Source organism: Rhinolophus sinicus, linkage group LG10 (assembly GCF_036562045.2).
Source record: "Rhinolophus sinicus isolate RSC01 linkage group LG10, ASM3656204v1, whole genome shotgun sequence".
Lineage (NCBI taxonomy): Eukaryota > Metazoa > Chordata > Mammalia > Chiroptera > Rhinolophidae > Rhinolophus > Rhinolophus sinicus.
In genome coordinates this window covers 14,719,838-14,746,292 of record NC_133759.1, presented here as the reverse complement: position 1 = coordinate 14,746,292, position 26,455 = coordinate 14,719,838, and the positions used below count along the sequence as shown (strand labels likewise).

General features: G+C 44.8%; 1 protein-coding gene across 8 annotated transcripts in view; it reads right to left on the bottom strand.

Moving 5' to 3' along the window:
* Positions 1–26,455, bottom strand: part of TRANK1 (tetratricopeptide repeat and ankyrin repeat containing 1) — a 102,776-nt gene that overhangs the window by 17,326 nt on the left and 58,995 nt on the right. For all 8 annotated transcript variants that reach the window (XM_074312632.1, XM_074312633.1, XM_074312634.1 and 5 more), the window contains 8 exons: positions 23,523–23,684; positions 19,806–20,060; positions 18,081–18,257; positions 14,525–17,455; positions 9,129–9,328; positions 8,716–8,853; positions 3,509–3,655; positions 2,159–2,315 (listed from right to left, as the gene is read on the bottom strand). In XM_074312632.1, coding sequence (XP_074168733.1) covers positions 2,159–2,315; positions 3,509–3,655; positions 8,716–8,853; positions 9,129–9,328; positions 14,525–17,455; positions 18,081–18,257; positions 19,806–20,060; positions 23,523–23,684 — 4,167 coding nt within the window. The remainder of the gene's footprint in view (positions 1–2,158; positions 2,316–3,508; positions 3,656–8,715; positions 8,854–9,128; positions 9,329–14,524; positions 17,456–18,080; positions 18,258–19,805; positions 20,061–23,522; positions 23,685–26,455) is intronic.

Below are 26,455 nucleotides of genomic sequence, written 5' to 3'. Positions count from 1 at the left end.
CACCTGAGTTGTCTTCCTAGCTTTCATTTTAAGATGTAGCTTCACTTACCAGGCCAGGTGGTTGTGGGTTTTGGAAGGAGGATATGGGGGTGAGAAAGGATGCTGTTTGGTTTTTGAACTTTGCTCTACCTTCCTTTTCTACGGCTGTGAATTAGAAGACGATAGCAATTCATAATTCCTCCTTGAAAATCCAAAGCTATGTAGCTCTCAGCAAAGTCCCAAGGTGGGGCCTTAGCAAGGGACAACGTGATAGGATTTTACAGTATTTCCAAATGTGCAGACTTTGCCCTCACCATAGTGAGCAATCTGACACTCCCGTTGGTGGACACAGACTATTGCAAACCACCTGCTGTCAGACCCGTCTGTTATCCTCACTAACCTGCTGGTGACGGGATCAGCTTCCCCTCCCTCAGACCCCTGAGCAACACCAGCTGTGGGTGACACTCCCTGCAGGTCTGAGCCACAGTTTCATCGAGCCCAGGAATGGCAGTGACTACCAGAACGATGCTGACAGCCAAATCTGAGCTGAGAGGGCTAGAGCTATCCAGGCTAATGGATATTAACCGGGGAGCAAGGCAGACACACCAGCTTTATTTAGAAGGTGCAAAAACACACATTAAGCCTTAGAGCCTGACCCCTCCTTGCGGGCTGACAGGCTCCACAGCAAAGATGACTTCGCAGCATCTTGTTCTGGGTCCATATTCACTATTAGTGCCCTGGTGACGTTTTATCCCTACAGCAAAGCCCTGCAGTATCTCTCTGCATAGGGCCAGTGAACTCCGCCAGCACCACGTTGAAGAAACCCACACCACGCAGTCACTACGTTCATCCCAAGCTCCCCTGCACAGCGGGAACAGATGTTCTCAAAGACTTTACCATGTGCAACTTGTAACACAATTAAGACTGTACTTTTTCTTGTATTCGTAATACTATGAAGACAAAATAAATTAGAATCCTTTATTTTGAATTTTTAAAGTAAAGCAGATGCCTATTTTGACAATCTCTTATTATGGGTGCCAGGACATACTTTGAGAATAAAAGGAGTGTAGGGAAGAGTAAAAATGGCCACAGTAGGCCCCACCTACTCGTTTGTCTTTAAGATAAGGAAGTGAAGGCCCAGGGAGAGAAAGTGGGACCTGAACAAGGCCATGTGGCCACACAGCTGGAGGGTTCTTCTAATCAGAAGCTAGGTCAGCCCCAAGCCTTCGAGTTTTCCCATTAAACCACAGCAGTCAGGGCCCAGGAAGAAAACGTCTAATCCCGGTTCCCAAGTCAGACATTGGCTGTAAGCAGAAATAGCCCCCCAAAGAACTGGCTAAAACATGCTGAGGAAACCAGCAGACCCCTCTGTACAGCAGCCAAGCCCTGTGCTTTCCCCTGTCTTTGGAGAAATTAACTGTGTCCTAGAGGGGCCAACTCAATAGCTAAGCCACGACAAAGGACAATTGTCTCCTTCATGAAGGGCTACTGATTTCTCCCCCAGTTATCCTATCAAGAAACCTTCACTCCATTTTTAATTAGCTAGTCTTTGTAAATTATGAAAACAATACATGACAACGGTTTTAAAAAAAACAAACACTACAAACAGCACAGAAGGGTATAAAAGTGAAAAGTGAAAGGTATCCATAGCTCCTCAACAACTCGACAACAGTCAATTCTAGCACCAGAGGACCCACTGTACACAGTTTCGCATTGGTGGACACTTAGGTCGTTTTTAGTTTCTTATAATTACAAATAGACCTGCGATGAACATTGTTGTCCATGTATCTTTGAGATTTTATACAAGATATATCCTTAGAAGTGGAATTACTGGGTCCAAAGGTATGTGCATCCTTTATTTTAATAGATATTGCCTATCAGCTGTCCAAAAGCCCATAATAATTTGTATTCTCCCAACAGAGCCTATTTCCTGCAACCTTTGCCCATGACCCTCACTTTTAAAGGACAATAACAGATCTTCCCCAAAGGAGTTAACCCTTTCGATGCCATTACAACCACACTTTTCCAGCACACCTTAGTAATAAATAGCAACTCTTATTTCTCAGACTAGAAAAGAAAGTGCTTTCAAAAAAACGAAACCCTTTGTACCACACTCTAAGAACAGTTGACAGCAACACGCGTCCTATCCAATAGCAAGAATATTTTGATGAGCCCTTACCTTTATTTTCATCTGTCTTCACCACTTGGACAAAATTTCTTCTATTGAAATATTTGAAAGCAGGAGCCCGCTTCTCTAGGTTCTCATCGAAGATCCAGAGGTTGACCCGAGCCCGTGTGATGGCGGTGTACAGCTGCTTCAGCTCACCATTGAGGAGCTAAAGACAAGATGAAGGACAAAGATGATGAGTGAGCCTTTTGTCTGTAGCGAGCAGGTGACACACTTCAATGGGCTTAAACTCTGATTTGGGAGAAACACGAGGTGTAAATTGTAGAGAAGTCTAGCACCATAGCCTAGGCCATGAAAACCTGAGGAGCTCATTGTGGCCGGAGAAGAAACAGGCAAAGCTGTAGCAGGGAGCACACCATTAGTACAGGACCACTCTTGTGGTCTGCTGTGATTTTATATTTGAAAATATTATAGAGTCATAGGAAGTCGCAAAGATCGTACAAAGAGGTCCCACGTAACTTCCATTCAGTTTACCCCAGTGGTTACATCTTGAGCAATCACTGGAACTGATTTTTAAAAATTAAACCAGTCATATACTTCTATTATATTATAACTATCACTAGAACTAAATGACTCATGATCTACCCCAGGGCTGGGTACTGTGGATATAAGGGGATTCTGACTTGGATGAGGGAGGGTCTATGTGATTAAATAACATTTCAAGACAACAACAGATTTGTGGCTGCCTACAAGTATGCAAAGCTCAGCAGTGATTTAACTTTTGTATCTGCAAAGCCTTAGAGGCATTTACAGAAATAACCTGATAACTGCTATTCTATTTATTTGCTTTATACTTTATATGAGACATGAAACTAGGACAGTAGCTTCTCCCAGTTTTTGCTTTTGCTGCTTCAGTTTTCCATGATGTCACCCTCACTCTCTTGAGGGCCCCATCAATCCCCCTCTGCCAAGAACTCCATAAAACTTCTTAGCTTTGGCCTCCTTCTTGGTGACAAAGCAGAGATGTGAAGGGCAAGGGAGGCCGGATTCCTTAACAGTCAAGGCTCCACTAACTATAGTCCTGGACTTGCCTTCTGAGTTCCTCAGCAGCAACTACAAAATTTCGGAACAGAACCGAGGTCCAGAGAGGAACAGAAGGTATAACCCACCCCTTCCACTTTCAGAAAGTGCACCACCCATCAAGCCCAGCTCCCTGCTGAGACAAGGGAGTTTGCCACCACCGAGATCCCTGCCGCTCCCTTGCCATCCTCCACTCCCCGGTGCTGATGCACAGGAAGACCGACCAAGTACCAGGCTCCATCTTTAATCTCATCTTCTCAACCAAGCTTCAGTCACTGGCTCCCTGTCAAAGAAGCGTGTAGACAAATGGCAGAAAATCACCTTGTACATTTCTGGATTCACCATAACAGACCGACCCTGAGACGAGCTGGGTTTCTCCAGGGGCACTTCAGTCAGTGGCTGGTTTTCCCCTCTGGAGTCAGATGATGACGGTACAAAAGAGGAAATGATCTTCCATTCCTTGTAAGCCTAAATAATAATGACAAAGCAAAGACTGACAGAATATGCTTTTGAACTGTACAGGCAGCCTCCATGGGCCTCATGGAGAGTTGAGCCCCGCTTTTCCCAGGGTTGGGACAAGGCCTTCATCCCCAGCTCTGAGGAGGGGGCCATCATATGGCCTCAGAGTGAGGTGAGTGTGCTCAAGTTGCAGAGGCAGAGACCAAGGAAGCTTCTGGGAAAACTTCCCCCAGACACTTGACCAAGACAGCTGACAAGCCAAGCACATGTACCCACTTCCAGAAGGAATGCTAAGAGCAAAGAATTTCAAGAAACAGTACAGAGAGAGGAACCCAGTGTTCTCACCCCTTTTCACAACCTGTTTAAAGAGATGCCATTTAGGGTCAGCTGTTAAGACACATGTGGCAGAATGTTCTAACTAAATTATTCAACCGAGGATGGAAGAAAATTCTGGAGCTGTGGGGTACATTGTGTAAAGACTCTGAGGTCAGAAAGAACAAATTCATATCTCAGTTCTTTCACTTATTAGCTATGTGACCTTGGACAAATTGTTGACTTGTCTCTTCTCCGTCTCATTTTCCTGTTCTTTAAAATGGGGATAATAGAACTACTCAAGTTTGTTGGGAAAATAAAAGGAGATAATCAATGTCAAGTGTCTGACACTATCCTTGATAAATAGTTGGTATTTTAGCCATTTTTCCCTTTACCTAAACTCAAATCCTAAAAACACAGTGACTGTATAGACCAGGAGTGAGCAAATTTTTTCTCTAATGGGTCAGATAATAAATATTTTTGCCTTCGTGGGCCATATGGTCTCTCTGGCAACTACTCAACTCTGCTACTATCGGGCAAAAGCAGCCATAGTCAGTACATAAATGAATGGGCATAGTATGTTCCAACAAAGCGTTATTTTTCAACACTAAAATTGAATTTAATGTAATTTTCATGTGCCACAGACTACTACTTTCCTTTTAATTTTTTTAACCATTTAAAAATGCAAAAACCATTGTGAGCCCACAGGCCATACAAAAATAGGCACTGGGCTGGATTTGGCCCCCAGGGCCATGGTTTACAGACCCTGGTGAAGCTAAAGTGCCCAGATTACGTGCAGTATTTAGAGTTCAGAATTCCTATGACATTTCAATTTCAGACTTCATACTTTACTGTGTCTTGCGAGAGTAGCTAATTAACGCTTCTAGCCATTACGTTTCTATTCCTCAAATGGTGCTACTTGCCACCTATGTACCTTTTCAAGGATGAAAACATGGAGTGGACACAATTCATTACCTCCTTTAAGTTACTCCATAACTTAAACTATATACACATTAGATTAAATGCTTTAAACACTACCTATTAAATGACAATTGTTATGCTACTAACCAATTACGGAATTAATCAACAGGTTTTGGGGTTTTTTTTAAAGATTTTATTGGTGAAGGGGACCAGGACTTTATTGGGAAACAGTGTGTAGTTCCAGGGCTTTTCTTTCCAAGTCAAGTTATTGTCCTTTCAGTCTTAGTTGTGGAGGGCGCAGCTCAGCTCCAGGTCCAGTTGCCGTTGCTAGTTGCAGGGGGCACAGCCCACCATCCCTTGCGGGAGTCGAACCGGCAACCTTGTGGTTGAGAGGACGCGCTCCAACCAACTGAGCCATCCGGGAGCTCCGTAGCAGCTCAGCTCAAGGTGCCGTGTTCAATCTTCGTTGCAGGGAGCACAGCCCACTGTCCCACAACAGCCCACCATCCCTTGTGGGACTCGAGGAATCGAACTGGCAACCTTGTGGTTGAGAGCCCGCACTCCAACCAACTGAGCCATCTGGGAGCTCAGTGGCGGCTCAGCTCAAGGTGCCATGTTCAATCTTTAGTTGCAGGGGGCGCTGCCCACCATCCCTTGCAGGACTCGAGGAATAGAACTGGCAACCTTGCGGTTGAGAGCCCACTGGCCCATGTGGGAATCCAACCGGCAGCCTTCGGAGTTAGGAGCGTGGAGCTCTAACTGCCTGAGCCACCGGGCTGGCCCAACAGGTTTTTTCAAAGAGATATGAATCATCTAATCATTTAAGTAGTTGGAAACTAAAAAAACATCTTCAAGACATATTATGACTATCCTCTTTGTAAAGCTGTTTACACAAATGAATTGTATGCCAAAGAAAGCAAACAAAAGACACATGTGCTCAACATTTGAGAGGCTCTCTTAGCAGACAGCATGAGGCACAGACTGACTGACCTTGGAAGGGCTAGTGAAGCACAGTGTATTTTAAAACTGCTAAACGAGAAGCAAAAGCTGCTCGTATGGCACATGACTAACTGCTCCCATGAATAAAACACATTTGACTTTCAAGACAGAGCCTTTTATGTCCACGAAGACACAAAAACAGAGGCCTGCAGCACTTCTGGCAATAAAGGAAGAAGCATTAAGTCTTCCAGCTTATTTTATTGGGATCAGCCATTGTGAAGGAAAAATGCTTAGATTCTACTACCATGTATCCCCAAAAATTAGACCTAGCTGGACCACCTGCTCTGATGCGTCTTTTGGAGCAAAAATTAATTAAGACCGGTTATTATATTAATTTTTGCTCCAAAAGACGCATTAGAGCTGGTGGTACGGCTAGGTTTTATTTTCAGGGAAGCATGGTAGCAAGCCAAGCATTGTGGGGCCTGCTCCCTAGGCTAGTTAAGCAGCCCATAAAACCTGTGGCTTTCAAAGTCCCTCTGGTCTTATTCACATGAGTGTGAAGGAAAGGACTCCTCACCGGGGCAGAGTGTAAATGGACCCCACAGGAGGAGAGGACGGGGGTGACTGGGAGAAGCACTGCCCCTCTTCCAAATGAGGCAAAATCCTATAAGAAGACTTGGTGCAACATTCCCTGTTTCCTTCCCCGTCCCAGGAGACAGTGCTAGTGACCATGTGGTTGGACAGGAAACAATAAACCCTCTAGAGAGAAGAATCACAATCCAGGGCAACAAGAAGCCCCCTCCACACGTCCGCACCCAACTGACAGGTGCTTTAAAGGGACTGCCTGCCAGAAACATAAATGGGGTGGGGGGAGTAGAGGACAGGGATGGAGAGGAGCTCTCTGCAGTTCCCCCATCTCAAACAGCAATTACTATTCAACAGCCTTCAGCCAGTCATCCTGGAAGAAACAACCACATGAGCAGCCAAACCACAGGTGACCAGGGACTTACACGATCCCTGTCTCTCTTGGCTTTGATTAAAGCCTTTCCTACCATCTGCTAACTGCCGCTTTTAGGTCTTGAGGTTGTAAATAATAAACTGAGGGTGTGCTTTGTACCCGGAACACATAATTACATTCCCTTGTACCCTGGGAAGCACCCCATCAGAGGTCTTTCTAGAAGTCTTCCAATGTACATGGGATGAAGTGGATGTCACAAAAGATTCAATGTGTGATTGTTTTCACTTCATGCAATTCACTGAGCCATTGGTGGGAGCACAGGGACAAGGTATCCAGGTCTTTGCCATTTCCAGGATCAAGGTGAGACAGAATCACTGGATTTTTCTATCACAAACAGAAGCAACCACAAGTTATAGATCCCTAAAGTCCAGAACTCCTTGAGCTTCTTACTGGCACAAGCATACAACTGGCACTTAATAAAGGACAGGAACAACAAAGTCTTACCCCTTCCTCTTTTAGGAGAGCCTCGGTCCAACTATGACCAATGGATATATTATGAGAAAAAGAAGTTAGTCCTCAGAGATTAAAAATGGTTCCCGGCTTAATGAGATTGCATCTGATTTTATTAGCAAAAGTCAATAGAGAAGGAATGTACTTAAGGTATGACAATGGTATACTCATTGTGGAAGGTTCTGGAAGCTGATTTGCATGCAGGGCTTTAAAAGGAAGGGAATACAGTAGAGATTTAGAACTCAGGGCATCTGAGTTCAGTTCTAGGCTCTGCCACCTACGGGCAATTTACTTAATTTCCATGACCCTCAGCCTTATCTATAGGATGAAGGTAATAAAAATACATACAACCTCAGAGGGTTGGTAGAGGATGAAGTGAAACAATGCATTTAAAAAGTACTTAATAAACTGTAAAGCACCCACAGCAATATTTGTCATAGGTATTATCAAGGCAAACATGACATTTTTTTGAAAGATCAGAAAAAGAAAATAAGGACTCCATGGAAAGGGTCAGTTCTGGGCAGATTTTAAGGTGTCCAAGCTAAAGGTGGTCCTGACCTGGATATGAAAACCAGCTCCTCAAGCATGCACCATGTGCAGTGGGAAGTCTGCACCAGGGACCAGGGCAGAGTCAGCTAAGTCCCCAAAAGAGATCCCACAGCACAGTCAGCAGCCAGCCTGAGTTCCCACCCAAAGATGGTGGTAAAGAGAAATCAGTGGCTAGAAAACCGAGGACAATGGTCTTGAGTTGGTCACTCTATCCATAATGTGCCGAGCTTGGGAAGAACGACCATCAAGTCGAAGAAATGAGCTGGCCCAGAGGTCACTGGGGGTCATTCTGGGGACTCTCTGACTGCCAGTGTCTGCATGGGCGGCAAGCAATGGTGGTGAAGCCATGCCAGAAGGGAGCTCCCAGATAGGGCGGCTGTTCTCATCCCCCACATTACCTGATCCAGTGTGCAGGAACCAAGCCTCATTTGTCTTCCCGGAGTTGTCTCTTTCTATGGACTGACCTTGCCCAGTTCTGTCCTCATTGGGTGGACACTGCTAACCTTGCCTTCATTAGTAAGGCTCTCCTTAGAGCTCACTCCAACTTGAGCATCTTCGGGAGTCAAGGATAACAGAAGCTGGTGAAAACCGGAAGCTGGCACTTGGGTACCAGGCATTCAGAAGAAGATGAATACAAGAGAGCAGGGAAGGGCAGGGCACGGGGAGAACCAGCCCATGACACACTGTGAAACAACCCACAGCCATTGTCAAAACCCACATCAAACACTCCAAACCCCACGCTAAACGGAGGATGCTCGAAAACAGAAACAGGCACCTGTGATAAACCCTCTTCCACTCAGCTCCAAATTCTTTTTCCTGGAGTGGAAGTATAGCTCATACATATACATGCATTGGGTGAAAAGAATTCAGCATGACATACCTCAGAATCAGTAAAAAAGTTGTAGAGGAGGACATCATCGAATTCTAAGCCTTTTGCTTCATAAACTGTTAGCACCAGCGCTAACCCCAGCTCTTCTGGAATTTTTTCCTTTGCCATTTCATTGGCTACAAGGATTACCTGGAAAAAAGAAAAGGGAGATGAAAGGAAAAAAAAAAGCCCATCAAATATTACATAGAGAAATCTCGTAAAGCTCAGTCTATTTCTTTGGGAGGCAGGCAATGTCTTTAAAGAGAAGAAGCCAGCATGGACTTGGTCAGCCAGTATAGTGGAAATATTAATAACAATTAGTCACTCACCCATCTCCGAAACTTACCCATTCTGGAAGAGGGGCTATTCTTTTTTCAATTGCAAAGTGCCTTTTATTTCAAAACATACAATCCCAAGAAGCTCACCTGGTGGGCTCCAAATTCAATGGGCTGGGTTTTTCTTTTGTTCCCTCGTAGCAAAATTGCCAAGTCGCTTACGCTACAAGACTCCAGGACAGTTGGTTTTGGACCATCAAAGAGGCCAGAATCCCTTGGAAGGCGATCAAAAGATTCTGGGAAATAGAATTGAAGTAAATCCACCACTCCTGATGCCAGATTGAGGATTCCTGGAATAAAACAGAAAACACATGTCAGATATTGAACAACATGACAATATGGCTGGATTTTTGGTTTCTGTGGGGTTTTCTGTTGTTGTTGTTTTTCAGTTTGGTTTCGTGTTTTTTTTCCTGAGAAGCAGTATTGGCCCTGATAGTACATGTAATTGCAAGCCAATTTCCAGCTCTCATTAGATTATCACTTCGGCCCTGAGCCTTATTACTCTGGGTACAGTGGCTGAAGGCAGAGATGTGTTGCTGTGCTAAGGTTTTGTGGGACCTCATTCTCGACCTATATTCCTATTAGAAAAAATTACCTAATAAAGAAGAGTCAAGGCAGAAATGTAACCTGAACAATTAGAGATGTTAGAATGTTAATACAAGGGGCTAGTGTAGATGGTAAGGAAACAAAGTTATCCTGTCCCCTCTCGTTGGTGCTTAGAGCACTGAAGACAACATTGCCATGGTAACAGCAGTGCTGTTAGCTGGGGCAGCAACGAAGGCCTCCACCGCCCTTTTTCACCAGGTTTGTATCCAGCTGAGAGAAGATTATATCAAGAAAAATTCCCAGCGCTGGAGAAAAGATTTTTAAAAAAAAAAAAAGATTTTTCCAAAGAACTTTCTCCCTGGGTCCCATTTTTTTTCTCTAAGCTCTGAAGTAACACTGACAGTGATGCTGACTGATGACTACCATATAACAGGCACCTTCATAAAAACCATACCATATAACAGGCACCTTCATAAAAACCATTCCATTTAATCCTCACAACTGCCCAGTGAAACAAACCAGACAGACCGAGTTTTCATAGAGACTCCGAGGTCCAAGAAGTCAGTCAACCTCTCCATGACAGGATTTGCAGCTGGATTGAACAGATCATCCTGGATCTCTTCACTATTCTCAGGGGCCATGTGCTCTTTACCTAACACTGGATAGAATACTACATTCCTGGTAGAACACCATGAAATGTGCATATGTGTCCCCATTGCTATGACCAAATAATAAAGGGAAATTTTACTACCCAATACTAGTATCAGTAAAGTATACAATATAGGGGCTGGCCCGGTGGCTCAGGCGGTTAGAGATCCATGCCCCTAACTCCGAAGGCTGCCGGTTCGATTCCCACATGGGCCATGGGCCAGTGGGCTCTCAACCACAAGGTTGCCAGTTCAATTCCTTGAGTCCTGCAAGGAAAGGTGGGCCCCACCCCCTGCAACTAAGATTGAACACGGCACCTTGAGCTGAGCTGCCACTGAGCTCCTGGATGGCTTAATTGGTTGGAGCACATCCTTTCAAACACACGGTTGCCGGTTTCGACTCCCGCAAGGGATGGTGGGCTGTGCCCCCTGCAACTAGCAACGGCAACTGGACTTGGAGCTGAGCTGCGCTCTCCACAACTAAGACTGAAAGGACAACAACTTGAAGCTGTTGTTTCTCTTCCCCAATAAAATCTTTAAAAAAAAAGTGTACAATATAAAGAAATCATGAGCACAAGTGGAAACTGCTGACTGAATCCAAGCAAATCAGCTGCTAGTGGGGTTCCCTCCCCCATTTAGAGCTAGCAAAGGCCAGAGATTCACATTAATGAAAGTATCAGAGTGTTCATTGCAGAGCAAAACTGAAATCCTCTTAAATGCCCTTCTAGGAAATAGATAAATAACTTTTACATAAACATAACTCAAGGCATAAGACAGCTCCACCATCAAAAGGAATGAAGTCCTGATATACCCTACAATATGGATGAGCCTTGAAAACATTATGCTAAGTGAAAGAAGCCAGACACAAAAGGCCACATATTGTAAGATTCCATGTATATGAACTGTCTGGAACAGGTAAATCCATAGAGACAGAAAATAGATTAGTAGTTCCCACAGAGCGGGGGTGTGGGGGAGGATGAGTGACTGCTAATGGTATGGGGTTTCTTTTTGAGTGATGAAAACGTTGTGGAATTAGATGGTGGTAATGGTGGCACAACCTTGTGAATATGTTAGAAACCACTAAACATTTTAAACAGGTGAATGTTATGCTATGTGAATCTCAATTTAAAAAAAGAATAAAAGATCGGGGGAAATAGTCACCAAACATAGTATATATTCACTACATAATCAATACATGAGTGTGATAAATGCATATAATGTATATAAAGAAAATAAATCAGAAGGAAATGAAACAAAATGTTAGTAGTGAGCAGCCTTACAGATAGCTTATAATTTTTTTTTTAACATTTTATGTCTTCTAAAGTCTCTAAAATCTAGTACATATTATTTGGGCTTTTTCTGGTTCTGTACTCGGAAACGTATACCCATAGTCTTGTCTCCATTCCAAGATAGGAGGTGGGAAATGGGGTTTGTGTAGTAATCGTCCAAGTGTGTTACTTAGCGGGGGTAAAAAACCAAAACAACAAAAAACAACTGTTCCCAGGAACAACTCCCTTTGCTATGCTCTATCGTGCTGATCATAAAGGCTGCTGATCATAAAGGCTGCTGGTCCTAGACCCATGTCACAGAACCAGGAATACACATCAGAAGAGGGGCTCACTCAACTACTCATGCCAGGTCCTCTCTACTGGATCCAACGATGGGGGGAGGGTGCCATCAGAGCCGCTCCCTGAGGACAAAGAAGTAACTGGGCATCTCGGTCACACAGTGCCAAGCAGGGTAGGAGCTCAACAAACATTTCCTGAACAGATGAAGGAAGAGCAAGGGCTAATATTTCCCATTAAGAGCATAAATTCCTCTGGCAACCACCAAGGTAAGGGGGATCGAATATATGGTGATGGAAGGAGAACTAACTCTGGGTGATGAACACACAACGGGATTTATAGATGATGTAATACAGAATTGTACACCTGAAATCTATGTAATTTTACTAACAATTGTCACCCCAATAAATTTAATAAAATAAAATAAAAAAAAATAAAAAGAGCATAAATTCCCTTGTGCCAGCTCTTCCCACACAAATCCCAGTCTAAGACCATGGAAGAACAAGAAGATGAGCTTCTTAGACCCAGCCGGATCCTGTGATTCACAGGTAACACCAGTGAGAACTTCGAGAGCCCTGGAAAGCTGGGCTGAGTTGTGTGGTGTATGCTATACTCTGGGAGGCCACCTGGCTTCTAATCATTTTCTGAATCCTTGGCTAAACAAATCAGGATTTTAATCTAATTTTACAGTGTGTGTGCATACGTGTATGAGTGTGTATGTGGATATATGTATGTGTATGAATATGTGTGTATATGTATATATATGTGTATATGTATATATGTGTATGTGTTGTATGTATGTTTTCTCTTTCCACCAAACTATAGCTATCTGAAATGCATCTAGAAAAAGCGCATCTATCAAAAACCTACAATAAATGTAACACTTAAATGATGAAATGTTATTAATAGAAATATCCCCATTAACTTCAGAAATAACACAGCAAATGTCTGTTATTGCTTCTATTTAAGGACTTAACCAATGAAATATGATGGGGAAAAATAACAAGTATGAAAAAGAAGATAAAACTGCCCTTATCTGTAGAAAAATGCCAAAATCTCAAAGTCAGGATGTTCAGCAAGATTGTTAGATACCAGATGAACATACAAGAACTAACAGCATACAAATATGCCTATACTCAGAATAAAATATTAAGTGTAAAAAAAAAAGAACTAACAACATTCCTCTATACCAGTAATAACTGATAAGAAAAAAAAAATTTTTTTTTAAAAAGGTAGCCATAATAGCAACAAAAAGTATAAGGTACTAGGATAAATCTAACAGCTGTGTAAAATGTCTGGGGAAAATGATAAAATATTATTGAAGGCAGTAAAAGAAGATCTAAATAGAGAAATAGGCCAATGCCATGACTCAGAAATCTCAACAATGTAAAAATATGAATTCTTCCCAAAGAGCAACAAATTCAATGAAATTCCAATCCAAATTACAAAGAGCTGTTGGACAAGTTTGGTAACTATCATAACTATAATAGTGTGATAATAGCCCAAGAATAGACACATAAGACAAATAAAATAAAATAGTGAGTCCAGAAACAGATTCCCAGATGTATGAAAGAAAAAACGAAACAAAACACAAAATGCAGCATTACAAATCACAGGCAAGGTTGGACTGTGAAGTAAATGGCATCAACACAACAAATTATCCACATGGAAAAAGTAAAATTAGATCACAAAAGGGTTATAATAGTGCCAAGGTGGAGAAACCATGAAATAACCTTATAATACTCCAGTAAGATCCTTACTACCAGAATCCTTGAAAATGGTGTAGACAAATGGAAAGCATTTGTGAGCTATGGACAGCCCATGTTGAAACTTAATTCACTCCAGGATTGCATGTCACAGTAAAATATTAGCAGGAACCGAATGTCCATCACAACAGATTGTGTTATAATCACCGAATAGAATATTAAGGGAGTTAGAAATGCATGAACTAGAGCTCCACATTATTGACGTGCAGAAAACCCAAAACACAACGTTAAGGAGAAATAGGAAGTTTCAAAAAGATATGTCTGGCATGAGCCTATTAAATAGTTTCCAAATGTGTAAAAGAATACTGTATATTATTCATGGACACGGGTAGGACACAGGAATTTGTGAGCACCCTATAAACCATAAAGAAGTATTCTGGCATTGGTGTCATGTTATTTAAACCCTCCGTGCTTCACTTTCTTTCTCTGTAAAAGAGGAATGATGCTTACCTTGTGGGTTGTTTGAGGGTTAAGCGTAGGTAAACTGCCTGGCATCATGCCTGGCACAGAAAAGGGGCACCACTGAGGTACAAGTTCAAAGCACCTGAGTGTATATTATCTCCCACGACTGGCCACCCCTGTTTTTTGGCTTCTTCTTGAAAGAAAAGCTACTTTAAGGATTAATGACCTGCAATTGGTGCATTACTTTATCTTGTATAAGCAAAGTGCTTTCATAAAGTTCTCCAGCAGTTTCAATGTTCCCCTGCAATGTTTTCATGTCATGGCAAACACCCTAAGATGTATTATTTAGTGCTCCATTTCCACTCAACCACAACTGGAATTGCCAACCTAAGAAGCAGTGGTGGCAGAAATCATAAGATCTCTTGCTCATGAGCATATTTACTTACTAACAAACTCCAAAATACTATCCTTACTTCAGCTACAAGAGCCGCAGCTTCAAAAGCAGCCCAAGAACAGTGCCCAGCACCTCCCTTGTAGGTGAGCCCAAGGCCTGGACGTACCAGAATGGGACCTGTAGTTCTGGTACAGCTGGTAGATCTTTTTAGGCTTGCGGACGGCATACTGCTTGTCTACAGTGTTTCTACAGCTGGCATAGTGGAACAGAGAGCGCAGGTCGCTGAAGCGGAAGGCCACGCCCTTCATGATGCTCTGGGCCGTGTCCCCGGTAAGGAACATGGCGTTGGGGTCGTTGATGCATTTCATCAGCAGCGCCAGCTCAGCCTGAGTGAAGTCCTGAATCTCATCGCCATAGAGCTCATGGATGGACCACGGGAGCACCTTGAGCTTCGACAGCCTCCGGGACAAGTTGTACAGAACATCCTCTTCATCAAAATAACCGTTCTGAGACATGATCTGCTGATACAGGCAGAAAAGGCTATAGATCTCGCTCCGGTCTTCCTTGAAATTGGGGGACCGCTTCTTCCCTAATTTCTTATACGCTTCTTCCGTGAGTATCCCCTGGGGGCAGCTGAGGGCCTCATAAGACCCCTTCAGAAAAGATTTTATTTCTTTCCAAACCAGTGCCGGGTTGTAGGAGGTTTTTCCTTTGTTCATTTTGGGCCATATTTCATTGGTGAACACCTCAAATGTCACATACACTCGGGGGTCGATGTCACATGAACGCATTTCCACAACTTTATCCTCCTCGCCAGTGTCCCCGTCCATCTCGGCCTCTTCCTCATCCTCCTGCCAATTGGGGATGGTCAGCTCTTCCTGTGTGGACCATCCCACAATGGTTCTTTTCAAGCTGCCATCTTCATTTCTCAGGAAAAACGGTTTGGGCAGAGAAGCATCAAGCAGGAGGAGCAGCTGCTTGGAAGTGACAAACAGAGGAAAGTTCTCATCCTTCAGGTCCTGGAGCTTGTGAACGTTGGGTTCCAATGGTTTGTAGTGGCTGGTGGCTTTGGTAGACTTGGAAAGCTCAATGAAATTCCTCTGGACCTCCCGGCACAGGACGTGGTTCTTGGTCACGAAGATCTGATGTAAATGCTCCAGCTGGTGGGGATGGTCGGGGGCACATACTTCCACCCCATGGTCAGGTGCCCCGGGATCCCCACTGGCTCTCTCTGTGCAGGCTTCACTTTCCTGCTCCTGCTCCTCATCTCCACTGTCCACCGTCTCCATTTCCATGGAACCTTCCTCGTCCTCATCCTCATCCTCGTCCTCATCCTCCTCTTCCTCTCCACTTGGACCCTCCTTTCTGGGTTCCACTTCCAACCTTCTCTTTGGCCAGATCTGTTTCACCAGCAGCGGGCTTTCTGCTTGCTCGGCTTTTTCCCAGTAAACATGGAATTTCTTCCACAGCCTATACAAGCAGCAGGTCGTCTTCCCAGTGCCACTCCGCCCGATGAGGATGATGGGCTCCAGCGGCCTGGGATTGAGGTCAATCACGGAGTACTCGAGCTCCCCGACCCGGAAGGGGTACTCCACCGTCGCTGTTGTGTCATTGAGGATATTGAAGGCCATGTTGGTGCTGAAGCTGTGGAACTTCATGATGTTGTACTCCGTCTGCACCGCGCTGGCCGGGGGGAAGTACTCGGGCTCCACGGGCTCCACGGGCTCCCGGCTCTTGACAGCGTCCGTGTCCTCCACATAGCAGCGGGGTATCCGCTTTTGGATTTTCATGTTGGTTGACACCTGGCTTTTGTTGATACCCTTCAGCTTCTTTCGCAGGACACAGGACAAGCCCCGGTTGTAGGCGTTGCAGATGGTCCTGATGGAGTCCGACAGTTTGCCGTGATCTAAGACGATGTCCCAGATCCGGATGATTTCCGTGTAGACCCGCCCTGACTTCTCCATGGAGTGTGAACTCCGCTCTGTGGCAATGATCTTCTCTGGGTTCTCACTGCATCGAGGGGAGAAGTCGATGGCGAGCTCCCACAGCATCCGGGCTCCTTTGTCCAGCTTGGCCTCAAAGAGCTGGATGTTTCCTTTTAGATGCTTCAGCCTCTTCTGCAGGCCCTGGGTCCACTCACCATTCCCCAGCTGCTGGATAGCTAGGATGATTTTCTTCTTCATGACCTTGGGCATCACCTTACTGGACAGCTTTTTCAACATGTCCGAAGTGCACTCGATCTCCCACGTCATATTCTCAAAGTCCTGGAGGCAGAACTCAACTTCCTGCACGCTAGGGTCATCCTGGTCACCACAGACCTCCCCGTCTCTGTGACCAACAGGAATGAGCTGCGAGGCCCCAAGGCCTGCCTGAGCATGTCCATCCCCTGCCTCCAGGACGGCAAGTTTGTTCCCACTACAGTCAGAGCCCCCCGCCCCTAGGGCTCGCTGGAGCTCATCTTTCTTTACTTGGGTGCCAGCTCCAGTCTCCAGAGGTTTGGAGTCCTGAGGATAGTCCCTCGGGAGAGACGTATCCAATTCGACCTGCTCAATCAGAACCGTGATGTCCTGCACGAGGCGGTCTCTCAGACAGCAGGGCCTGACGGCTTCAGGCTCCTGCCTCATCATCTGGGCATCCGGGAGAGTCTCCCAGCTGTCAGGGACCACGGCTCTGTCAGGCCGGGATCTGGCAGTGACACCGCCTGGCAGCACCTTGGATGAAACCTGGGACTTGAGCTGAGATATGTGACCAGGGGCCGCAGACTTCAGCAATTTCCCCGAGTGGGCAGCCGCGTCCTGCCGGCTCTTCCGCCGGCTCTCCGTGAGAGCTTTGTTCCAGGCCAGGAGCAGAGGATCATTCTTCTTAATCCGGTGCCGTGCGTCCTTGCCTTCTTTGTTCTTCAGGTTGAAGTTGATGTCAAACTTCACCAGCACGTCTAACAGCTTCTTCATTCGCTTCAGCATGCCCCTCTGGAAGAGGATGTGCATCAGCGTGTTCCCATTGCTGTCCTGGACGTTGGGGTTGAGGTAGTGAAACTCGGTGGAGTTGGACCAGAATAGGTCCAACAGGTAGGTGAGGAAGTTAAAACCGATGTCAGCTGAAAGACACAAACAAAACTCTGTGAGTGCTGAGCCACTCTTCTCAGGGAACAGAGATGCCTGGATCTGAGAGAACCAGGGGCATGCCAGAATTTCCCTAAGGATTTCATAACCCAGTGGTTCTCAACCAGGGGTGATTTGCTCCTCAAGGGACACGTGGCAATGTCTGGAGAAATTTTTGATTGTTACAATTTGGGAGGTGCTACTGGCATCTTGTGGGTGGCGATCAGGGATGCTATTAAACATCCTACAGTGCCCAGGGTAGCTCCCATAACAAAGAATTATCCGGCCCATGTGACAATGGTGCCAAGGTTGAAATAACCTTATAACACTCCAGTAAGAGCCTTTATGTCAGGACCCTTGAAAATGGTGTAAATAAATGAAAAGCATTTGTCAGTTATGGACAGCCAACTTTGAAACTTAAGAATCCTCCTCAGTCAGCCCACCCTGACCATCGACCATGATGGTCAGGCCTTCCCATCAAGCTATGGGTAGACCTCGCCAAGAAATGGGCCTTTTCCAGATCATTGGTTTTCACAATAGGAAAGACCAAAAAGCAGAGCATCAGTTCTAATAGTCAGCATCCTCCTCAAGGAAAAGACTGGTCAAAAAACAGAGGCCTACCATTGATATCTAAAAAGATGTGGAGTGCTGCATGCAAAGGAGTATCGCCTTCCGTGAGGGAAATGCCGTGGGGGTCTGCACCCTTGGTCAACAGAAGGAAAGCCAACTCGAAGTCTTCATGTTTCAGGCACATGACGAGCGGCCTCTCCTGGCTGTTCTGAAGACCCTCTGGCAAGGCTGGGGGAGGCAGAGGAGGAAGGGCACCCATGAGTTGCATTGCTGTGACAAGGTATAGCCTGGCTCACCTGAGGAGGGCAGGACCACTTCTGCCATTTGTTCCAAGGGAAAAGCTGATGCTCCGAGGTCCTCCTACCACCACTCTTTCTGGGGCAAAGGCTTCCCAACACCCTCAGAGTGAAAGCCCGACTTCCTCAAGTGCCCTGTCCCTGGGCCTTGCCTCTCGCACCTCTCCAGCTTCCCCTCGTCCCACCACAGGACCACGGACCCCAGCATCAGCACTGCCAAGGAGTGGGGACAGGGCCTGCCAACAACGGAAACCCCAGTGCTTGCCTAACCTATACCTACCATAGTCAGTGATCAGGACATGAGTGCCACTTCCTACATCCTTTGTTTCTACGAAGCTTCTGCCCTCAACTGCCATGTTCCCTGACACCTCTCCAGCTCAGTCCACACCTTCCCTCTGCACTGCAGGCTCCCTGACCTCCACCCGCTGCGATTTGCGGCCCTCCTGCACACGCCTCCAGCAGCCACGCATTCACTCTCTGTCCCTGGTCCCTAACACCTGATCCCACGGAGGTACTCTGTAAGTGCTTGGTGAATCAGGAATAAAACAGGAATTCCGTGACAGCCATACTTTCTGGGCAAAGGTAGTAACACTCCACACAAGGTATAAGTTTGAAGAAATAAACTATAGGAGGCAGCATTCCTGAAACCCATGGGTAGAGCCAACACCCAAAGGCTTTCTATGGCACTTTTAGAGCTGAGGACCAGCTCCTTCTCAAGGGCATTTCACCTTAAATGGCAAAGCAAGCAGAAAGCCATACAACCAAGATGCTCTTCCAAGAGCCTGCATATGTGAACTCATTGAACATTCCAAGGAGCCCTAAGAAAGAGGGACTATTATCATTTCCCATTGTATAAGTGAGGAGAAGAAGGCATAACTAGCGTGCCCAAGGCCACACAGTTAGCAGTGGTGTTAGTGGGGGTAGGTGGGCGGAAGGAGGTTGGTGTTTCCAAATTAGTTTTAAAATAAAACCCAATCCAGCAAGATGTCTGCACACTCCAGACATACATCCAGCCAAGTGTGATTGTGCTGGTGAAAATGGCAGATGTTTCCATCCACCAATTATTGATTTGGCTGTTGCCTTAAAAACAAGCATCTCAAATCCCAATCTGTTGATTAGAAAAGAAGGCCACAGGACCCACACTGCATACGGGGTGCAGGGGAAAGTCCCGCCGGAGGTCAGAAGGAAGTGACTGCTGTGGGCTGAACTGGGGGCAAGGGCCCCTCCACGTACCTGAGCTTTCTCCCACAAGAGAGAAAGAGAAGACAACAGAGGGAACTGTAATTCACAGAAATGCAGAGTTCCTACAGGGCACCACCCACTGACGAGCCTCACTGTTTCAAAATGAGAAGATATGGAGGAAGAGAATGAGGCAGAATTTAAAGGTGTCTCCAGAATCAAGTGGAAGACCCCAGGACAGGTGGTGGCCTGAACTCCCGTGGGACGAACCCTGCAGTGCTCCTCCCCTCGGCATTCTCACCTCCACCGTCTATCAGGCAGCCCAGGAGCTGTGTCCTGCGCTGGTCCCAGGTGCTGAGCAGAGGGATGATGGTGCAGAGGTCAAGGTCAGCGAAGTTGCAGTCTTTGATGAGGCAGTCTCCGAGCGGTGGCTCCCCGCTTACTTTGCGGGTCAGCAGCAGAAGCACTTCGGGCCATTTCTGTTTTTCCAGTAAACACTTGATGAAGGTGTTGGCACAGTCGCGATTAATGTCACAGACCAGGTCAGCAGGAATTTCTTTCAAAAATAAGAATATACCAAACTCCGAAAAAAGGTTCATATGACTTCTGTCCCCAACTACAAACCAACCCCCCCCACACACAACCATTATACATATATATAATTAACATGAATTATATATATATATATATATATATATATATATATATATATATATATAATTAAGATGAATTATTGATCTGTAGTTTTAAGCACTGGGGGAACTACAAACAAGTAATTAATTACTTTGGGCAGGCTACTTAACCACTCACAAAGTTCCTTCCCCCCCCCTTTTCTTCCGCCTCCCCCCACTCCGGTTCAAGCCATTGTTTCTCAGTCTAGTTGTGTAGGACACAGCTCCCTGGCCCATGCTGGTATTATGAGCCTTGCGCTCCCCCTCGGCTGAGGCAGTCGGTCGCCAGTTGTTGGTCGGCTGCTCACAGCAGCTTATGGCAGCTCTCACCAGCCGCCGGCTGCTCCGGGCAGCACAGAGCAGTGGGCGGCTGCTCACACCAACCTCTGGCTGCTCAGGGCAGCCCAGCTCCAGGGAGAGCCGTTGTTCACAATCTTAGCTGTAGAGGGCGCAGCTCACTGGCCCATGTGGGAATCGAACCGGTGACCTCGGCATTAGGAGCACGGAGCTCCAACCACCTGAGCCACCCCACAAAGCTTCTTGAGAAGGCTAGAAATACCTTAAGGAGAGTAGAGCCTGGCCCAGGAAGAGAGCAGAATGATAACTGCATCTTAAGGAAAAATACTTGAGTTAGGGCATTCTATTAAGACCAAACGAGCAAGAGCCTAGCTTAAATTTTACATAATGTTAAGAGTTGAAACAACACTGAAATACAGGGAAACACTATAGAATCATGAAAAAGTCAAGAGTTATAGGATAATGGTGAGAAGATGGTTTAACCCCTAATTCTTAATTTTGTATTCTGATACATAAGTATTTCCATCTGATCTCTAATGTCTGGAGACAGGTTCCTGGATATCCTAGTTTATGATGCTGGTGTATCTTATGTGTGGAAAACTTTTAAAAGAGATCTTCAGTAAGGAAATTGCCAGATTTACGAAATAAAAAATACAGGATGCCAGTTCAATTTGAATTTCAGATAAATGACAAATAAAATGTTAGTATAAGTATGCCTCACACAATATTTGAGACATACTTATACTAAAAATACATTCATTGTACATCGGAAATTATCATTCAACCAGCACTCTGTATTTTGTCTGACAATTCTACCAGTAAGAAAAACGGAAGAAGAGAAGAAGGAAAGAAATCAAAGTTACCTAAATAAGAGCAACTTGGTTTGCATTTGCAAGCTTTTGCTTCCCATCTTTTTCTAAGTTTTCTAAATGAATATTTATTTTAATATTTAAAATATTCATTTGAAAATAAGAAAAAAAACCAGTATACGCTACCCTATCATCTTAACAGGAATCAGCAAAATAAAAAGTGTAAAATACAAACTTTCATAATAGACATTTGCAATTTTTGTGCCCCATAATCTATTCGCGTATCTTCTGGTAACAGTGCTCTCCCACTCTCCATTTCACGTGGCAGGGAAGGGGGCGGCGTATGATTTGGGTCTAAGTCAATCACGACTCTCCATTCCCCTGACCACACGTGTTGGGTTCAGAGGTACACACTGTGACCAAAAGTGAAGGACTTTTGTTCAGACGTGAGAGAGAGATGGGTCCATAGGTCCAGAAACTCTAGACAAAGGCGGTGGTTAGAGACCTGGACCACGTCTCCACAGAGAGTCTGATGGAAGCCAACCAGAGGAAAGCTGAGTTAAAAGATGGGAGATAGTGGGTCCTGCTGACATTGATTAGATCCCTCAGGCCAGCTGTACCTGAAGCCAGCCTGGTGTTCCTATTATGACTGTCAAAATGTCACTTTTTTGCTGGTTTAAGCCAGTCTGAGTCTGTCTGCCACTTTCAACCGAAACAGTTCTAAATATCTTATCTTGTGGCCAATTAAGGAGACAGAGAAGAGAAAAAGGGAGAAGGTAAAAAGAAAAAAATTCAAGAGTTGAGTGAATTAGAGATGCTGGAAGAGAGTTGGGGGAAGACCTTCAGGAAAGCTAGGAAGAGCAAGAGACAGAGAGGAACCGAGAAAGTAACCTAGCCAAAGTGAGAGAAGGAAGAACCACACCAACATACAAAATTCCCCCAGAGAAAACACAGGGGTACAGACTGTAAGACATGAAGGACAGTCAAGAAGTAGCATTCCCATCTTACGGTCCCTTAGAAGATCTTTACCAAACACCAATGTTTTATTTTCACAGCCTGAAGTATAAATGAGGACAGTCTTCATGGGTCATGGGTCACGGGTCAGATAACACCAAGTTCAAAAGCCAAAGCCTCCCTAGAAGTAGTTGCACAGAATGGCCCATACCTACTAGACCCCATACAATGTGGCCCTATCCTAGAGGCTCAGTGTGCTATTTGTCTTTGACACACTCATATCCAAGAAGGAAAGATCAGCCAGGCAACCTTGCCTCACTTCCACCTGCCCTGACAGCTAGTGGATGTTAGCATTTTTTGTGCGGGACACTAGACTAAGTGTTCTACATGTGTCATCTCAGAAGCTTACTTGGTTCCCTGGCCAAGGCAGACAGGAAGAAACTAAAGCATAAAGTAAGGTCATAGATCTGATAAGGGGTGGAGTTTAAGATTCAAAACTCGAGACCTTCAACACTGAGATCTGCTGCGTACCCTGAAGAGCATTTAGGGGTCCGCTGGCCATGCCTTACTGCACTCTCTGTAAAATTGAGAAACCTCAGCCTTACAAGTTGTGCAAGTGAATGCACAGAGTCCAAACACTACATTTCATCTACTTAGGATTTCTAGAATCTTCCCTAATTATCTAAATTTTGTCATCTACAGTTCTTTTCTGGAACCTTCCTGATTTCCCCATAATGAAAAGAAATTAACACTCAGTTAGTTCTACAATAACTTTATATACCAACATTAGCCAATATCTAGAGAAGAGAGAAACATCTGTGGTATTTTGAAAAGGACAATCTATGTGAAGAGTAACTTTAGGAAGATACATGAAACACTAGTAACAGAGGTTGCCCTGGGGATGGGATTTAAAAACTGAAGTTCAGGGGTGGGTGACAGACTTCACTGAAGAATGTTCTGTGCTATTTGAATGTTTACATGCAGATCATTACATTCTTTTAATTAATTTTTATTTTTATTTTTAATATTTATTGGAGAATATGGGGGAACAGTGTGTTTTTCCAGGAACCATCAGTTCCAAGTCAAGTTGTTGTTTTCAATCAAGTTGTGGAGGGTGCAGCTCACTGGCCCATGTGGGAATCAAACTGGCAACCTGGGTGTTATGAGCACTCTAACCAACTAAGCAAACTGGCCACCCACTTTTAATTAATTTTTAAAAGACAGTCAAAAAAGTTTTAACGAGCATAAATCATCTTTAACACAATTGAATGTTGTGAGAAAAATTACCTTGCAGAGAAGAAAGGAGGCGCAAGAACCTCTGAACTACATCTTGCTTCAGAAAGTTTTTATGCAATAACTGGTTTCCTGAGTTCATGTACTCCACCAGCTGTGCGGAGGCCTTCCGGAAAATGTCACTCTCACTAATGGGTCCATCGCCATTGCTCAGTCCTGTAAAACAACACCAGGTGATAATTCCGAATATAGAGATCAGAGCTGTGGGAGAGTAAAAATGACCACAATCTCTACCCCTTGATGTGTTCACCCGCTTTGCCATGTGGCCTTGCACCTCCTCCCATCAAGAGGTGGCAACTACCCCCTGCCCCTAGCCTTGATTCTGGCCTGGCTTCAAGACTTGCTATGACCAATAGAATGTAGTGGAATGGGATTTTTTCTGCCAGTTCTGAGCCAGGGCCTCAAGAGGGCTGGTTTAGTACTATTCACTTTCTTGAGACCCTGGCCTCTGCCCTGTGAACAGATCCAGATCAGTCTTCTGGCGGAAGAGACAGCATAGAACAAAGAGGAATCAGCCCAGTTATCCAAACGGAGGCCCCATAGATGAGAAAGACCCCAGCCAAGATCAGCAAGACTACAGACACCTGAAGGAGTTCAGTTGAGGCTATGAGAACAGCCCAGCCTAAACTGCTGACCTGCGGGATCATGAGTTAAATCAATGCTTATTGTTTGAAGCCACTAAGTTTGGTGGTGGTTTGTTATGTAGCAGTAGGTAACTGATGTAACAGTTCTGGGAAGTGACAGCAGGAGGATGACTTAGTTCAATAGCAAAATCCAACCACAGCAGTCCCCTCCTTATCCACAGTTTAAGTTTCCAAGGTTTCAGTTACCCGCGGTCAACCATGGTCTGAAAATATTAGATGGAAAATTCCAGAAATAAACAACTTGTAAGCTTTAAATTGCATGCCTTTCTGAATAACATGGTGAAATGTCACACCATCCCACTCCATCCCACCTGGGACGTGAATCATCCCTTTGTCCAGCGTATCCACACTGCATTCGCTAACTGCCCCTTAGTCACTTAGCAGCCATCTCAGTTTCAGAGAAAGAGAGCAACCACGTTCACATAACTTTTATTCCAGTATATTGCTATAACTGTTCTATTTTATTATTAGTCATTGTCATTAATCTCTTACCATGCCTAATTTATAAATTAAACTTTACCATACATATGTCTGTATAGGGAAAAAAGTAACATGTATAGGGTTCGGTACTACCCACAATTTCAGGTATCCACTAGGGGTCTTGGAACGTATTCCTGCAGATAACAGGGGGTTACCATACATGACAGCCACCCACATGTCTTACTGGCAAGCGGAAAAAGCCAAGCGCAAGGAGCCATCTCTCTGGCCAAAGAAGGGAAGACAATATTCCCTTGGTTTAATTTATCTGAGAAAGTAGTCATGACTTGAAAACACCCACTGGTGGAATGTTGAAAAGGGCAAATGTTTCATATGGTATCAGATTATACACTCAAAAACCACTCTCGGTTAAAACAGTATCTTACTGAACAGACAGGGGAGCAAAGCTGGACATCCATTTTCACACCCAATGAAAAGGGCCTGACCCACAACATAAGCGCTATCATGTTATGAAGAGATGAACAAATGTTCAGTGTCATGTTCTTACCAAGTAGAAACACTTTAAAAGAGATGAACTATTTGGAAATTGCAAAAAAAATAAGAAGCATCCTATCTTCAGTCAGGTTTCCCAGCAGCAGACCCTGAGTCAAGGATGTGTGTGCACGTAGTTCATTAAAGAGGAGACAAGTGAGGAAGTGGGGGAAGCAAGTTAAGGGTAAGGGAAGAAGCCAGGTCAGATCTGAGCTCAGGTCAAGTCCCACAGAGGAGTGCTGGAGTGAGTCACACCTCACATCTGTCCCCATCCAAGGCGAGGAAAACAAGCTTTCAATGTCTCACTTCTGTCTGTCTCTGGCTACAGGCTGCCTTGGGAGGACATAAACTCCCAGGCGCTTCTCGTTTGAAGGAACATGAACTAAACAGTCTCCATAACCCCCAAACTGTCATCCTGAAGAACAAGGCTTAGGTGCTGGCTTTTCAGAGTGAAGGCAGCACACAGCATGGGAAAGGGAGAATCCAAGCAGAGCTCCAACATTATCTGCTCTGATTTCTGATACACAGCTGGATCACCTTTCAATAACAGAACACCAGAAACACACACACACACACACACACACACACACACCACTTCTAGTGCAAACGCTCATTGCGTTCTAATCAAGGGACCGTCAGATGCCAGACAGAACAAGACCCACTCTAGCATTATCCTCCAAAGGAAAAGAAATAGAAACCATCTGGCAAAGGAAGACCTACATCCCCTCAACTGGAAGCCCACTCTGAGATAGAAATCATGTATGTGATGTAACAATGACTGATTAGCACTCCTGGACTTGGCCTTTCTGTCTTCCTCCTAAAATACCCAGGAAGATACAGAAAACTGAAAACTCACAATACAGAAAACTAGGGCTCTTGGTAAAGGAGGAACTTCCTTCACTATCTACCGTAGCAGATGAAAACCTGCTGCTTGCCTCCCTGCCTCATGTCATTACATGCTTTTCGGGAACATCATTTTTCCACCAGGGGAATTAGTATAAAAGTCACTTGAAATTGAACAGAAACATACCAAGCTTATAGAAATATACCAACAGAGATAATTATGTACAGTTGTATCATAAACGCACGGTTGTTCAGAAGAGTTAAGAAGGCAGTTATAGATCAGAGAAAGCTCCAGACATCAGGAAAGAAACCAGAGAATAACATCAATAATGTAAGAATGCATAAAAGGAAAGGTGCGAAAATACTGACAATGGTATCCCTGGGTGGTACAGGTAACGTGTTTATTACTCCAAACTTCTCAGGTGTTTTTTTTTCTAAATTTTGTATAAGCTTAGTAAGAGGCAAAAGAAA